The 16,740-nt window shown below is 49.5% G+C and overlaps 1 protein-coding gene across 7 annotated transcripts in view; it reads left to right on the forward strand.

The window, feature by feature from the left end:
* The first annotated feature begins 8,605 nt into the window (after positions 1–8,605).
* Positions 8,606–16,740, forward strand: part of PDGFA (platelet derived growth factor subunit A) — a 36,161-nt gene continuing 28,026 nt past the window's right edge. For all 7 annotated transcript variants that reach the window (XR_009419612.1, XR_009419613.1, XM_059484070.1 and 4 more), the window contains exons 1-2: positions 8,606–9,511; positions 10,662–10,758. Coding sequence is in view for 5 of the 7 variants with exons in the window: in XM_059484070.1 (XP_059340053.1) it covers positions 9,449–9,511; positions 10,662–10,758 (160 nt within the window). In the remaining 2 variants the exon portion in view is untranslated. The remainder of the gene's footprint in view (positions 9,512–10,661; positions 10,759–16,740) is intronic.

Here is a 16,740-nt window from a genome sequence, read left to right on the forward strand (position 1 = left end):
AAATTTCAACCTAACTTTAGTGTCAGCTCTACAAAGGCAGGTGGGGGTTTTTGTAGAAGTCTGTGATAGCTGGCTTCAGATTCAGCCCTGCCATGTTTCTGAGCAGCTTTTATGCCTGGCCACAATGCATTTTAAAATCATTGATAATTACAACACAAGACTAATCCCCAAAGACTCCTACCACTGGCTACTGTAAAAACAGGCTTTTACACTACAAGCATGGATTTTCCCCAGTGGCTTTGGACTTGTTGTCTGCACTGAGAGTAGAAGTTGAGCAGGCCTGAGCTGGCCTTTTTCACTTCCACAGCAGCCACTATAAGCACCCAGAGTTGAAATGGTGGCATCCCCACCCAGCAGCCCCATGGCACTGCCCCCAGACTCCAGACATGCACTGGCTGGAGGAGTATCTGACCACTCTGGGGCTGTTGGAGTGTTGCAGTAGTTGGGGTTGGCTGGCTGCAGCTTTCATTCTCTCTGGCATCTGCAGAAACTGAAATCAGACAGGAAAGACATAGCAAAAGATGGAGAAAATAAAGACATGGAGGGAATCTGGACACCACAAACTGGGCAAAGGATGGGCAGGAAGAAGGGAAAAACTCAGTGAAAGGAAAAAGAAAGAAAAAGTCACAGTAAAGAAGCAGAGCAGTAACTCCTGTGATAGAAACAGAAGCAGTTTGAGGTTTGTATGCATTGTGGCTGGGCTCTTGCCCGTGGTATTTAACTTCACAAACTAACCCAGCCATTATGCACCGAGGGATCGTTAATGCAGCAGATGCAGCCAGACATACGTAGGAGTGTGTTAATATAAGGCCTGATGTAAAAAACACCTGCTAGTTTGGCAGGGTGTCTCAGGAAAGATACTTGTGGCTCGTGTGAGGGTGCAGTATTTACAGAGGTATCTGCTGCTTTCCCATCACATCATGTGCAATTCCCATTTGCCTTACTGGGAGCTTTGCACTGTGACAGTGTTAGAGACTCCAGGCTGAAGCTGGGTGGAGCTGGTCCCATTTACATTAGAAGGGAAGCTGACGTCTTAAGTGTTCTTTTTTTTCTTCTCCTATTTTTTTTCCCATCCAAAATATTTAGGACATGGAGAGGAATTCTCTCTCTACAATACCTAGGCCCCAGGGCTGCCTTGTTTACAAAGGCTTAAGCTTTTATAACCCTGAAGGAATTGCACTGATGCCATGCAAGGGGAAGAGGCACTTTTGGAAGATTATAACAATGTGGCTGGGTTATCCCAAGCCTTGATGCTGCTGAGGTGGATGTGTGCCATTACTGAAGTGTTAGAATGGCTGGCACACTGTCCCAGGAGGAGTTTCTCTTACAAACCAAAGAAGGGGCTGGTACAGGGCCTGGCTGCTTCCAGGAGCATCCCAGGGATGGAGGGCTGTGGCTCACATGCAGAGAGCAGACAGCTGCAGTGGTTTAAGACGTTCCCCACAGCTGTGTGTCCCAGCTCTCGGTGGGAGGCTGCCCACGAGCAGGGCTGATGGGATGAGGGATGCCTGTGCCTCAGCTGTCCCAGCTCAGGGCCCAGGGGATGCACAGAGAGCACAGATGGAGAACTGGAGCGGCTGCAGCGTGGGCACCTCCAGCACAAACTGGGGAGGCACCTCTGGCACACATGCAAAGGGTGACGAAGGCAATACCATAACTGCCCCACAAAAAATAATTATAGCTCATTTGCTAGGACCCTCAGCAAACAGGTTTATTCTCTGCTTCCTCGTTGTTCTATGAGATTCTTTCCCAGGGTTTGCTCACTTTTGCATCTCTCCTTGCCCAGCTGTTCTTACTGGAGCTCTGTCATCTCCCACTTCCCAGTTTTCACAAGGTGCACACACAGGGAAGCCTCTGGCAAAGGTAGCCACTCTGTGGGAGCTGCTGCTGGACAGACAGAACCACAGCCAGCCCCAGCAGTGAGCCCAGACACAAATGCAGGGAAAGCTGCTCTTTTATGTCCTGTCTCTTGCCTTTCTTCTTGGCATTTTAAAGCTTTTCTGCTCACCTTTCTCTTTCCAGATTTTCTTCCAGCCCCAAATAAATGCAGCAACACAACCCACTGCCTCACATTTCATTCTCAGCCTCGCAGTCGCCACTTCATTTTGCCTTTTCTCAGTTTCATGAAAGAACGCAGTCGCATGAATAACAGGATTATTTATCATCCTCTCCCTCCCCTTCCAGGATGGCTTGCTGTTTATGGAAAGCACTGGAGTGCAGGAGAGATCGTGCTACAGTTAAACAGACAATGCTTAAAGGGCCATTGCCTGCTCTCAGCTTTAACACTGTACTCCTCACTGACTTCCAAGAAAGAGGGAGTTCTGTATCCCAACTGATGGGAATGGCATCACAAGCCACTGCTGAAAGGTAAACAAATGCTAGGTTCAATAGGATGGAGAAGATGGTTGGACTTGGTGATCTTAGAGGTATTTTCCAAGCTAAATGATTCTACAAATCTATGGTTTTGTACTTCACTTCTTGCAAGAACAATTTACACCAGCTCTGGTGTAAATGTGGGTGCATAGTCCCTTTCTAGCCCAGCAGTGTATCAGGAACATGTTCACAGGGACCATGTGATGGTGGCTAGCAGGTGACAGACCACATTAAGACATCTCCATGTGACACAGCCAAATGATGTGACCAGAGGTGCTTCTCAGAGGTCTTCTGGATCTGAAATTTAGCAGAGCAATGATAAAACTTGTCCCAAGATGGTGAGAAAAGGGCTTCAGGAATGGTTGCTACCAGCTTCTCACCTGAAGATTGGCCATGGCCCCATGGCAGGTTCTCTCCATCCTCCCTGCATTTCTGATTACTGATGTGCCTCATGGCTATGAAAGATCTTTATCAGCTCTCAGGAAGAAATCACCTAAGTACAAAGTGTTGAGAATAAGGAGATGGAAAGCACTGAATTCCCTGGGAATTTCTGCTGAGGAGCAGATGCCACAACATGGGTTGCCTGCTCTGGTCTGACCACCACCATCAGTGGGTCTGTGGATACCAGTGTGTCTTGAAAGGATGGAAATGGTCAGGGAGGATGAGTTTGGAGACTCAGCATGGGCTCCATGAAGCCTTTCTGTAAAGATACTACTCTGGGCTGGTGACTTCAGGTATGATCCTTGAATGATGTACAGTCACTGAGACCATGTGAGGATCAGGCTGCTGTAGGTTTAAGAAAATTTAAAGAAAAATGAAAAAAATCCTACACTGGAGTTTCTGTTAAAAAAAAAAAAAAAAAGCAAACCAATCACCAATCCTTTACTTGCTCTTCTTCCCTTATATTAACTAGGTTTCTGTGACAAAAAGGGTCAGAAATTCAATTAGGAAGCTTCACAGCCATTACAAACACTTGCAGTTCAAAGCTAGCAATTCCACTACAGCAGCCTCCATATCCCCTGTGTCCTTTAGGTACTGCTGGATCCTGCAGTCTCTGGAGTGCTTGGAGTTGAAAATGTGTGTATGATTCTCGTGAGTTTTTATTGTAAGGGAGGGAATCTCACAGGACAAATGTGTAATGTAAGAGCAACAAGGTTGCATGGATACAAGAACACAAACGGGGCGGCTCACACTTTGAGAACACAAATTCTTCAGGAAGAACAACTATCTCACTGTGTTTGGATGGAGCTTAATAAAACTGACTGCTCCAAGCTAGGCCTCTACAGGCCTCCAAGCTACAAACAATGGAGAATAATATCACAATTTTATGGTACTTAGCGTGGCTGAGTTACATCCTGGATGGTCTCCACAGAATCACTGCAAGTGGTGTTGATTTGAGTCAGAGGAGAAGAGCTTTACACCCCCATTGCTGAGGAGACATGAGCACACCACGCACAGGACCCCAGGGGCCGAGCCCTGTGTGCAGTGCTCTCATTTACAGCATGTATCAGCATACCTTAAGCTGGGCTGGTACTTTTACAGTCATTCAGCTGGATGAACTACATACTCCTGACAAAACACAGTCCATTTTTAATAGCTTTATCCACCAGGCAGAGGATATCCCTCACTCACAGCAGCTCCCTTGTCCCACAGGGGTGGGGAGCAGGGATCAGCTTCATATACCCACTAAAATAGCGGCCAGTGCTGGTATGCAAGTGGCCTAGTTTAATGCCTAAACATGGTATCTTGCTACCCAGGCTGGCAGGGCTGCCAGTTCGTGCTCCAGCCCTGAAGGTGAAGTGTGTGTCACTCAGCAGTGGCTGTGGCAGCAGGGAAGGTCAAACAGTCCCTCACTTTCAGCCGTGCTGCTGAAGCTGCTGGGCAAGGAGCAGCTGGGCACTGGGGGAGAGAGGAGCACGTTAGCAAGAGCATTACTAACTGTGTCTTGGCTATTAAACCAAGTAATGACTCCAGAGACAATTGGGTCTTACCCCACTGAAGTCAAAAGGGCAGTTTTGGGTGGAGGATCAGCTCAACAGGGACCCTGCCCCATTCATAGCAGAGCAAAATATTTCCAGAAATATTGTAGGTTTAAGTGTCAACCCACATAAGTGGATGCTGGCCACGGCCACCCTCTGTGTTTGGGGCAGAGACATCATAACATCTTTCCACACCACTCCTGATCACTCCTCTTAGCTGAAACCTTGTAGCAGATTTGCATTTCATGACTATTTCAGAAAATGATCAACTGTGAAAGCATCTGGAAAGCTGCACCAACAAAAGTTACAAAGACAACAAAACTCAGCCAAAAGGACTGAGCCAGTGCAAGGACCCAAAAGGAAGAGCTGGAAAAGAAGGAAATAATGTTTGTAGGTGCACTAGCTGGAATAATAACAGCCTTGCTTGTTCTCCTTGCAGCTTTCCTTGCTGCTCTTTATGGGCTGAGATTCAGGAAGGGGAATGGTGTGTCTGCCACCAGTGCCTACTGCATTTGTAATCCTTGCCTGCACTGCACCTGCACCTGCGCCAGCCTCATGCCTTTCCACAGGCAGGCAGCAACTGAGCTGCAGAGCAGGAAAATGACCTCCCCCCACCATGGCCACATGCCCCTCTGAAGCTACAGGCCAAAAAAAAATGTTCAAAACCAGAGAGGAACCACCCAAAGTTGGTGATCTTCCCGTCCAGCTTTCTGGATTTTATGTTCTGCACTTTTATCCTGTGTTATACACCGTGGGGCACTGACAGAATGGTGCAGGTCCAAACTGCTGAGAGTATTTCCTATGGTTCCTTTCCAGAGCCAGGACAGATGTGGTGGCAGGATGTACCCTGCAGAACACACTGAGCAGCTTTGGCCAGCCCCAAACACACACTGCAATAAAAGCAGGCCACTCTTCCAACAAAAACCCTTACCCAAACCCATTGTTTTGTTAATTTTAACTGGATTATCTGTGAGGCAAAAACCCCACTAAAATCAAATCTGAAAAAACTCAGGTTTCCCAAGGAATGTCATTGCAATGAAATGATTCCTCTTGCAACCTCAAGACTTGTCAGGAGGGTCAAACAAGCATCATTCCAGCCTGAGCTCTGAAATAGACGCCTCAGGTACCATCTCAGAACCAGCCCAGTGCTGTCCATGGTTTCAGCCTCCTCTGAGCACCACCATGCCCACCTTGCCGGTCGTTCCTGGCTGCACCTCTCCCAGGGACCTTCCCCCAGCCCCAGTGTGCATCTGTGAAACATCACTTGGTGCTGTTGCATGGCCTGGCCTGTGTTCCTAAGAGCTGAGCCAGCAGAGATTTAAATGAGCTCTGTAGTGGGTGCTGGAAGCCTGATTTGGGGCACCCTGGCTTCAGTGACTCCACCCTCAGAAAGCAGCTCTGGTGACACTGACGTGGTCTCATTTCGTGTCAGCTTCTGCATCCCTTCCCCCATGCCAAGTTCTGTGCAAACCCTGGGAATCCTCCCTCTCAACACTCTGTCATGGTGTAATTCTATTATAATTCCTGACATTTGAGAGACTTCTAACAGTGCGTGCTTTAAATTAGACAAGCAATATCTTGCTCGCTGCTCTCAGATAAATAAAAAAGTGTAAAATCTAATTTTCTGACACTGTTCTTGGTACTGATTTCCTTTTAAACCTGGAACTGCCATGCTTCACTCCTTCCTCACGTGTGGCTTGTGGGTATTACATAAAAGGTGGTATTTCATGTTTGGTGCACACATGTGCAATAGATGTGCAGGAAGGTGCCGTGCTGAAGCAAACATGCACTGGTGTTTTGTTTTTCACACAGCTGTATGTAGGGACTTAGAGGCAACAAATGCAATTTTAGATCAAACAATAGACAAGGACAAAATGTGTTTTGTAACCAGACAGACAACCTAAGTATGAAGTTGTTTGCAGAATCTGTGTGAATTTTATTTATGTTTCCTGGTCTTTGCTCTCCTCTGGGATCTTACATATTTTGCATTATTATCAAATATTTGTAATGATCCCTATAAACAGTCTAATGTTAAAAGCTACTCCAAGTGTAACTTGACCCAGAGGAAAGATGCTTATCTGAGCTCCACAATGACAGATTAAAAAAAGATGCTGATGCAGTATGTCTCTTGTAAAATAAGGGGAATATAAGAAAAATCAAAACTGCATAGATTTTTTTTTTTTTTACCATAAGATAAAACAAGAGTTATCTCTGCTGGCTTTTGCAATGAAATACCACTAGCAAGAGCTACAAATATACAGCACTTCTGATCCCAAATGCACTAGCCAACCAAGAAAGGAAGGAGAGGACTAAATGCTCAGCCAGCCGGTACTGTCAGAATCTATTTCACTGTTTAGTAATTATTTTTTTTATTACTATGACAACACGGACCATAAGAATTGCTTCTTTAACCCCAGCAAATGAGACTGTGCAGATGAGACTTTTTTCTTAACTGAAGTAATTGCTTTTTACTTCTGGCATGTAAGAAAGTGAAGGCACTACCAGAGTGTCCTGCCCTGCTCTGCCTCCTCCTGCCCTGCATGGATAGTTCTGCTGCAGTGTGGCACTCGGGTCATTTTTTTTATATCAGGAGGCATTTGAGAATGGCTCCACACTGGCTCAGCATTTTCTGTCTTAAAAAAAAAAGCAGCAGCATTCTCCTTTTTAAAGTGCTTCCAAATCTTTTACATCTCTTTTCCTTTTCTCTCTCTTTTCAACCCCCACCTTTTTTTTCCCCCCTTGTGGTCCTGGAGACCACCCTGTAAGCCTACATGACATCATGAGAGAGAATTAAACGTACTTGAAAGGCCACTTCTGTTTTGGTGGGAACTTCTATGCAATTGCAAAGTGCCCATTAAAGCACAGGTTGTTTCCTAGAAGCATGTCCAAGCCAGTAGCGTGCAAACCCCTTCAGGGCTTCTAGAAAGCATTCGCTTTTGAAATGCTGAAGGAAATTCAGAGATGAAAGGATAAGTCTCCCTGGCTGTGCATTTACAGTCTATTGTCTTCCATGAAGGATAGTATCACTCCTCAGTTGTGTTATTGCAGTTAATCCACTTAAATGCTATTGGATTTTCAGATGAGCTGAATTCTTTGCATCTGCTATTAAGAACCTTTGTTTAGATGAGAAAGGGCTGTTATTTAAATCACAATGAGTTCAGGGAGATGTCAGGGTGCAGCAGGCACCTTGTGCCAATCCGCGCCGGGGGAACGGGGGCAATTTCTCTCCGGGGCGGCGAGGAGGGAGGACGCGAAGGGAACGCGAGCTGGGCCGGCTCGGGGCCGGCTGCGGGGTTCGGGACGGGCTGCGGGGGGCCCGGGCCGGCTGCGGGGTTCGGGACGAGCTGCGGGGGGCCCGGGCCGGCTGCGGTTGCGGAGGATCGGTTCGGAGTGCGGGGCCGGGGCAGTTGCGGGGATCCAGGGCGGGGGTCTGGGGCAATTGCGGGGGGCTGTGGGAGTTGCGCAGTTGCGGGGTGCTGAAGCAGTTGCGGGGATCCGGGGCAGTTGCGGGGTGCCCGGGCAGTTGCGGAGGCTGGGTCCGGCTGCGGCGGAGCCCCGGGGCGCGGCGTGCCCGCGGCCGCGGCGGGGAGCCCCGCGCCCGCGCATGCCGCAGCCGGGTGCCGCAGGGCGGAGGGCTCCGCTGCCCCCCGCCCGCACCGCCCCCCCTGCCTCTCGTGCAGTTTGGGGGTGCTTTTGTATTCCTCAAGGCTGCGCGTGTGTGTTGTCCTTCGCAATGAAGGCTGCGCCGCAACAGCAACGTTAAAAGCCGCACACCACAACCCTCCGCCGCTCTGCCCCTCCCCTTCTGCAAAAGGCAAGGCCCCCCCCGCTAAAATAGAATAACAACGATAAGAAAGCACACACACACACGCACACACGATCGCGCCGTGGCCATGGCGATCCGCTCTGCCTTATGTAAAGGCAAAGCACACGGCCGAGCCCGCCAGGTTACACGGCGGCTGCTGCGCAGCAGCGCCCGCCCCTCCGCCCGGTGCCGCAGAGGGCCGGCGGCAGGGGCTGCCCCGCTCCCCCCGACCCCTGCCCGCCGCCGACTCCTTGTTTTCCCCTCTCAGTGGGCAGAGCCCCTGGCCCCGGAGCAGGCGCCGCAGCTGCCGGCACCCCCACGACTTGTTGTTGGTGGGTCTGGTGCCGGGAGTACCCGGGAGGAGGGGCGGGGGCGGCGCACGGCAGGGCGGGAGCGGTATATGCTGCTCCTCGCCGGGGCCACGCTCCAGACCGGCCACCGCTCCGGAGCGAGCCCCGACCCTCCCTCTGCCTGGAGTTGCAGTTCGTCTCCGATCCCCTTGGGATTTAAACCTTCTTGCATATATATATATTTTTTTTCCCCTCCTTCCTCCTCCTCCTCCCGTCTTTTTCTCCCGTGCAAAGTGGAGCAGGAACTGCACCAAGGCAGCCCGCGAGATCCTGCAATACCGCTCCGATTTGTCCCTGCTATTATTCCTAATTAATTATTATTTTTTGACCTCGCCCCAGCCGGGGAGGGAAGCGGGACCATTCTCGGCAAGAGAAACATTTCTCTCCTTATCAATAAAGATTTTTGATTTTTCCCCTCTCCGCGGAGGGGCCGGGTGTGGAGGGCAGGCACGGCGGGGGGGGCCGGCCCTCGGCGGAGAGCGCAGCCCCGCGGTCCCGGCGCGGCGCGGAGCGGCGGCCGCGGCGGGGGGAGGCGGCCCCAGCGCCGCCCGCGCGAGGGGGGCAGCCGCCCCAGACAGGTGATGGGCGTTTCGGCTGCGCTCCGGATCGACTCCTTGGGTTTCACTTTGGTCTGATCTAAGCAAATATGCAGAAGTACCGGCTGGTCTAGTCCTAAGAGCCAAGAGGAGCGAGCGAGAGCGGCAGAAGGGAGAGCAGCCACGCTCCCGTAGCGAGGGGAACGTACAAACAGCGGCCGCGCCGTCATTAAGCCACCGCCGCCCCGGGCAGCCCCGACCTACCCTGGATGCGGAGGACCCCCGAGCCACCCCGCTGCCTTTCCCCTGAGGGATGGTACTGAATTCCTGCGCGGCAGGAGCCGGCCTGCAGCCCCTCTCCATCAGCGTTGCCTTCCCTCCGTGTCTAAAGTGCACTAGACCGCGATGAGGACCTGGGCTTGCGTTTTGCTGATAGGTTTTGGGTACCTGTCCTTTACCTTCTGCGAGGTAGGTGAGAGCGGCTTCCTGCGCTGCCGGTCCCCGGGGCACCGCGCAGCCGGGGGTCGGGGCGATCCGCGGCGGAGGGCAGCGGGGAGGGAGCGGGCTGCCCACCTGGGCTCCGCGGGCATCCCCGCGCCCCGGCCCCGCCGGGAGCGCTGCCCTGCCCCGAGCCCTGCGCGGCCGAGCCTGGCAGCAAGTTGCCATTTCATGCATGGCAGAAGCGAAGGGGAATGACCGTGCATTCCGCGCCCGGGCTGCTGGCCGCCCTTAAGAATTAATATGTATATAATATATATTATATATATATAATAAATATATGATAAAATATCCACGCCCCGCGGGTGCCAGCGGGCTGCGGCTGTGCGGAAGCCGAGGGTGCGCGGAGCCGGGCCGCCCCCGCGGCGCCCAGCGCTGCACACGGCGGCCGCGGGCACCGCTAGTGCCGCGGGCAGAACTTGGCTGAATCCCCCGCGCCCCAAAACGCCGCTCCCCGCTCTGTGAATCTTCCCCGGAGCAGTCGGGAGCTCTCCCGCCCGCCTGCCCGCAGGGGACGGAGGGGGCGCGGAGCCGCGTCCCGGGGTTGCTACAGGTGGTCCCGGCCGGGGCGAGCGCGGTGCTCGGCGCTGCACAGCGGCTCTAACTTTTCCCGGGACCCGGTCTGCTTGGCACCGGCAGCCGCGACGTGGGCGCTGGTAGGATGGCGGCGCCCCGTGGGACGCGGTTCTCCTCCTCCTCCTCCTCCTGCCGCCCGGCTCGGGGGAGCCCGCGCCCGCGGGGGACTTGGCACCCGCCCGGGCGAACTCCGGCAGCGGCTGCCCGGGGTGTGCTCCAGCCGCCCGGCGGGGCTCGGCGCTCGGCGCTGCCGGGCACACGCTGCCAGGCGGGGCCGTGCGGAGCTGCCGCCCCGCTGAGCCGTGGCGCAGTCGGGCGGGCGGCGCGCAGCCCCCGCGGGCGCGCAGGCGGGGGCGGCGGGAGCGCTCCGGCGCCCCGCGGAGCGCTGTGGGGGGATGCGCGCGTGGATTTTCCCCCTGCTTCATCCCCGCATGTCTCGCAAACACCCCGCACCCTCCCCAGCGAGCCCAGAGGCGCGGCGCGCCGGATGCCCGGCGCTGCGGGCGGGACTGCGCGGTGACCCGCGGTGTGTGTGTCTTTGAAGGAGGCCGAGATCCCGCAGGAGCTCATCGAGCGGCTGGCGCACAGCGAGATCCACAGCATCCGCGACTTGCAGCGCCTCCTGGAGATTGACTCCGTAGGTAAATTAGTCCCGTCCTCCTTCCTTCCGCGCCGTCGGCCGCCGCCGCCCCGGGGGGAGGCCCCGCTCGCCCCGCGCTCCCCGCACGCCTCGCCCGAGACCCCCGTGCGGGCACCGCACCGAGAGCCGGGCGGCCCCGGGTGCGAGTCACAGCGAGGCGGCGGCCAAGGGGCCCATCGGGGATTGAAACTTCCTGGGGTTCAGGGTGGAGAGGGACCTTGTGACCCCCCCCGTGTTTTTAGAGCTCTCTCCGTCTCGCAGCGGAGAAGAATTGCCGTAAGGTTTGTTGTTGGTCTTGCGTTGCTGTGTTATCTTTAAACTACTGTCCTAGAGGTATTTAAAATATTTGAAACAATATTTATGAATGAAGTAATGTCTCTTCAAGTGCTGGGCTTTATTAAAAGGAAAATAAAACGGTTCCGCACTGATTTTAAACAGAAACTTGCATATGAAGCTTACCCTCAAAAATACACTTTTTTCCTCTTTTTTTCAAAATAAAATAGTGCAGGGTTATTTTCTGCATCATTAGGCATGCAAATGGGTGTAGTGAGAACGTGCAGTTTAACTGATCGTTGCAGCAGTAAATCTGATCTAGAAGCATGGTATTGCCGGGTTCCTTATCATTTGGTTTCACTTGATGCACTTTGTTCCTGGTGATTTCTTCTCTCAGTAGAGAGCAAGAATAAACCCCGGCACCTTTGATGTGCCCTGGGGAAGCCTGCATCTTGCTGAAGCACAAACATGGAGAAAAATGAATGAGTTCTTGCTTGCATTGGTACTGGGCCATCTCCTTTTAAACCATATGCTGTGTATTTTTGTAAAGTCTGTGCCAGGTTCAATCACCTTCATTCAGAGTTGTGGGATCCTTCTAGAGTTTAACTCTCTGCTTTTTGTGCAGTGCTCTATTAACGAGCAGGAATGCACTAGGAACGTATTTTACAGTCATAGCTTTCAATTTTCACATGATTAGAGAGCAAATGTTTTCCCATTACACTGAAAATGGGAGTATTTCTGTCTTGCACAACACTTTACCATAGAGGCTAATTAGTAATTACTAGATTGGCATTGGTTTACTATTTTTGAAGAGCAGTGCTTCATCACAGTTGTTTATCACCAAAATTAAAGAAACTTTCACAACTGGGAAGGGGTGTGCAGTTCACTGAAGGCTGTTTTGGACCAGACAAGTGCACTACTGCTAAAATCTTTTTCCCAGTGAACTTGGTGGAGTTGGCTGCTGTTGCAGAAGGGCTGGATCTGAGTGCTATCATTTTAAAATAGTGCATACTGCTCCTGCCTTTGAGTCAGGGTTCTGTAGCTACCAGAATACGTTATTTTTGCAAATACCTCAGCGTAACAAGCACATGCTTCATTTTTAAATACCACTTAGAAGGAGAGCAAAAGTTCACGTGGCTCCGTTGCAAGTGAATCAGGCAGACAAGTGGGGCAACGGCAGGAGCTGAATAAATGGGTAGATGTAGCAAAGAAATTTATTTCAGAAAATAATTATTTATCTCATGGCAAATATTAACTGGAGGATGCAAGACCAAAAATGGAGAAGGTCAGCCACAAGTTTACCCATTTCATTTTGCTGTTTTCTTGCAATTTGTCAGTTTAGAGACCATTAGAGAAACAAGAGACATAAATATTTTACTATTTCACTGTGAAACAGTAATTCCTTAAGACATGAACTCAAACAATATTAAAAAATAAAACCAAAATATTCAGCCTTTCACCCGGCTCTTGCTTATGTGAGTGCTGCTTTTGCCTGTGTGCTAAGCTGTGCTCTGAGCTACTCATGGTTGGGTTCTCATGGAGTAACCCTGCTTTACTACCCACAGTTGCTTTTCCTGGGCACAGTCCTGCAGACTTTACTGTCGTGAGTAATTCTTACTAAAGGCTTATCAGGGTGACTAATCGAGTATTGAAATTGCTGTGCTTTCCTCAGTAAACAGGATCAGGCCTGTTTACTATATTTAGTATTAGCTTGAATTAGCAAATCAAATGTTTTCTCGTCGTCCCTGGTAAGGTGATATTTCTGAAATTTATTTCCTTAGGGCTGTAATTGCCTTTAGGGAACAGCCAGTTCAGTGAGGGCTTGTACAGTAGGTATATTTCACTTTTATAGCATGTACTCAGTTTCAACTGAGGCTTAGAACAAAATCACTCCAGTGACTATCCTCTCCCTCATTTTAGTGCATGGTATTGCCAGTCCTTCTGCATGTGAGTAGCCCTGTTTAAACTCAGTGGGTGGACTTGAGAATTAAGAATGATCTTGTAGGCTAAGAGTTTGCAGGATCAGGCATGCATGAAGAAAGTGTCTGATATTCCTGAGTAACAAGGCGGAATCTGTGGAAAATGAAGGAAGAACAGTAATTTTCACTCCTGCAATGCAAAACATATATTTTTAATTGGAAAAGTAAGTTTTGTAAGTCAGAGTGGGCAGGTTTTTCTTCTATTCTGACAGATTTGGTCTCTATATTGTAGCGCAGAGATGACTGATAACCCCCTTCATAAAATTAGAAACCACACCCCCAGACCATCTGGCATATTACTTAAAGAAAAACACTACCCAACATGGAACTTATCATTGTATTCAAAAAAGAAAATCCAGGCCAGTTTGTGAGAGCCCAGTTCTGCATGTCCGACTCAGAGGGTAAAGGCAGCATGAAAATTCTCTATTCCTATCAGGAAACAGGGTCTTGTATTAATTTGCTGCAATTGGGATCCAGAGGCAGTGACAGAATTGCCTTGGCATGAAGGAGAGCAGAGTCTGACCCCGTTTAAAGGAGAAAGCATGCACAGTCCCAGGAAGTAGGCAGCTCTAGTGTGCAGAGTACAGTTTTACTACGAGCAGACTAAACCCCCCAAACGGGGGCATTTCCTCCGCTCTGCTTGTGCAGCTCTCTGTGGCTCAGCAGCGTGCTTTTCCTCCTCGTGCTTCACCTCTCCCATCTGTCCTGTGGGAGGTAGAGTTCATTTCATCACCTATTATGCTTGCCTCCCGCTGGGAACAGATTTTTCCCCAAGTCATCTGCCTGCTTCGGGAGAGGCAGGGCTGAGTGTGCCTCTCTCTTTGCACGGGTTAAGGGCATCCACCAGGGTCACCTTAGGCCATGTGAATTTTACGGCCTGTGATTAAGAACTAGCAGAGCAGCTTTTGTTAAGTGGAGAAACGTTCTAAATTAACTGTATACTTCCATGGAGAAAGTGTTGGGTTGCTGCAGAGCTCAGTCTTTTGGAAAATGAGCTCTTGACTTGGTGGGTTTTGGTGTGGTGCTCCATGAAGGATGGTACAGTGCAGTGTGTTGGCTTCTCTTGCACCTCTTACGCATCATGAGAGAGAGAGAGAGAGGCATCTTCCATGTGTGGCCTGTAGACAGATGAGGGAATATTCCTCCTTCCTTATAGCTGGTTGATCATACCTAGGTAAAGGAAAAAACAAAACCAAGCTAAACAAAACAGGATCTTGCGAGCTGCTACTTATATTTCCTTTAACAGATCAAAGTTGAAAATTTAAAGACATCTATCTCTGCAGTTGGATGTCAGAAGGGCAAATTTTGCATCAGCCAAAAAGAAGATCAAAAAACCAAACTGATGTTGCCGTGGGCTTTCTGGCTCTAGGAATGATTGTGAGACAGACCATTTCAGGTTATTGTACCTTACATTGAATTCCTGAAAAAAATGAGATTATAAGAATTTCCTAAACGGCTGCTGTTGGTTCTAGAAATCTTGGATCTGTACTTTGTATCAAAGTGCAATCTAGAAGGGTTTGCATTAAGACTGGATATGTTGGGGGTTGTACTCACTTAAAATAGTTCGGTAAGAAGATGGAAATTCAAAAGTATAAATTGATAAATAGAAAATAGCAGTAAACTTAGGATGCTTTCCACATGCTTCTTGAGTAAAAAGAGTAATCATGTATTGGCAGAATGTCACAGGAACTCTGTGATTTATATTCCATGACCCAGTGGAAAATTGCCAATCTGACAAAAAAGAACAATTTCAGCTACACTAATGGATTGACCAAGGCTAATTGCAAGAGTTTTTATGCCCATCATTGATATGTTGTCAGTACATAAAAGATTACAGAGAAATTTCTTGATCGGCTGCCATGAAAACATTTTTTTATTATTAAAACATTAAAAGAAAGCTGCACTAATCTGGCTCTGTGCAGCATCCTCCATCTTCACTTGGTGATGAGCAGTGTTTGAGTTCTAAACTAAGAACCACCCATTTCTAGGCTTTCTGCTCCAAGCCTCATTTTGTGAGGTGCTAACCCATAAATTCACATTTCCTTTGCTAAGAGCTACTCTGCACCTAATTCATTACATTGGGGGAAAGACTGATACAAATTAAGTATCATTCTTCCTTAATGTAGCATCATGGTTTTAATAAAGGAAAAGGAAGTCTTCTGGCCACACATTCAGAGCCAAGTGTGAGTTTCAAACCTGACTTGGTGATTTTTCACTCCTGCTTGGGCAAGACTCCTGTTGACTTAAACATTGCTTGAAGTGCATTGATTTTCCCATTGACTCCACTGGGAAATGGAATTCCTTCCAAATGCCTGTGGGAATCAGGGGGGACACTTAAATGCCTTCAGCATTGTAGTGTCTTCTGGCTCCAGCCATGGCCCATGATTCTGTTTATTAAACCAAACTTGGATGATGTGTTGGTAGAAATAATAATACAATTTGTTTTAGATAACACATTGAGGTTTGACTGGAGCTTGTTCTGCTGAGCTAGCTGTGTTGATTTCTTTTTGCAACCCTCACAGAGAGACATGAACTTAGGAACTGCTGTACATGCTTAAGATATGTAGTGAGACAGTGAGGTACAGCATAGGCCAGAGGCCTTCATCACCTTAGAAATCATCTTATAAGCAACACAACCCTTTGAGGTGTCATTTTGCTTTAAAATATGTGATGGAAAAAGGCTGATAGCAGCTGAGTTGAGCAGTTATGTGTAAGCACATGACTTAACACACTGGTTAGCTGATCATACCAGTCCTTTGGTTCTTACCAGCTTCTTTCAAGGAGGATCCTTCATGCTAGGAGGGAGCTGTGCCAGCACTGCTGAGTGTGGGATTAGGAGCCATGGCCCAGCCCTGCTGTAGTGCTGGCAGCCCTGCCAGCTTCCCTTTCCAGCCTGATGCCTGTGCCCACCAAGCAGTTGGGATTAGAGGCATTACTTTTGTGTTTAATCTCCTTTTAAACACTGTTTGCTTGTGCACGGACATGCTTCTTGCTCCCAGACTAGTTTGGATCTCAGGCTGAGCAGAATTCATGCTGCTTTCAAGTATCACTTCATTGCCTCAAATTGAGGGAGAGGTTGTGACAACTTGAAGCTGCCAAAAAGGAGGTCAGTATTAAGGTGTTGGGTGGCTGAGTGCTAGGAAACAGAAGAGGGCTGGAGGCACATCAGAACGGATCCTCATTTTGCATAACACCATTTGGGATCAGGTGGATGGCCTGGTGCCATTGGAATGGGATGTGGGAGACCTGGCTCCGCTCCCCAGCTCAGTTGCAAACTTCCTGTGGGATCTCTGGCAAGCCATTTTATTTATACCACTGATGAGTTTTCTGGAGTATGGGGTGCAATAAAAGCAGAAATAATACCCTTTAGTCATTGCTGTGTTACATTACTGGACTGGGACTGCAAATAAGGCCCAGTACCAGCTAATTAGTCAGGTTCCAAAATTTCCCATTGAAATCTAGGGGAAACAAGTACCATAGATAGGAACTAGGAGCCAATTTCTTTGGATAAATTGAGACTAATGACTAATTTCATACAAGGATCTGTTCAGCTGATAAAGGAGAATAGGCAGAACCAGTGGATGATCCTGGCACTACCTCTTGGACCTCCGATTTTATTTTCTCTCAGCTACTTACAGTAGTATTTTCCAAGAAGTAATGATAAACCCTGGGATGCAGAACTTTTTCTAAGGTGCTGAAGATCCATCTGTCTTCCTGCCTCACCTGGCTGT

This window comes from Ammospiza nelsoni, chromosome 17 (assembly GCF_027579445.1).
Source record: "Ammospiza nelsoni isolate bAmmNel1 chromosome 17, bAmmNel1.pri, whole genome shotgun sequence".
Taxonomy (NCBI): domain Eukaryota; kingdom Metazoa; phylum Chordata; class Aves; order Passeriformes; family Passerellidae; genus Ammospiza; species Ammospiza nelsoni.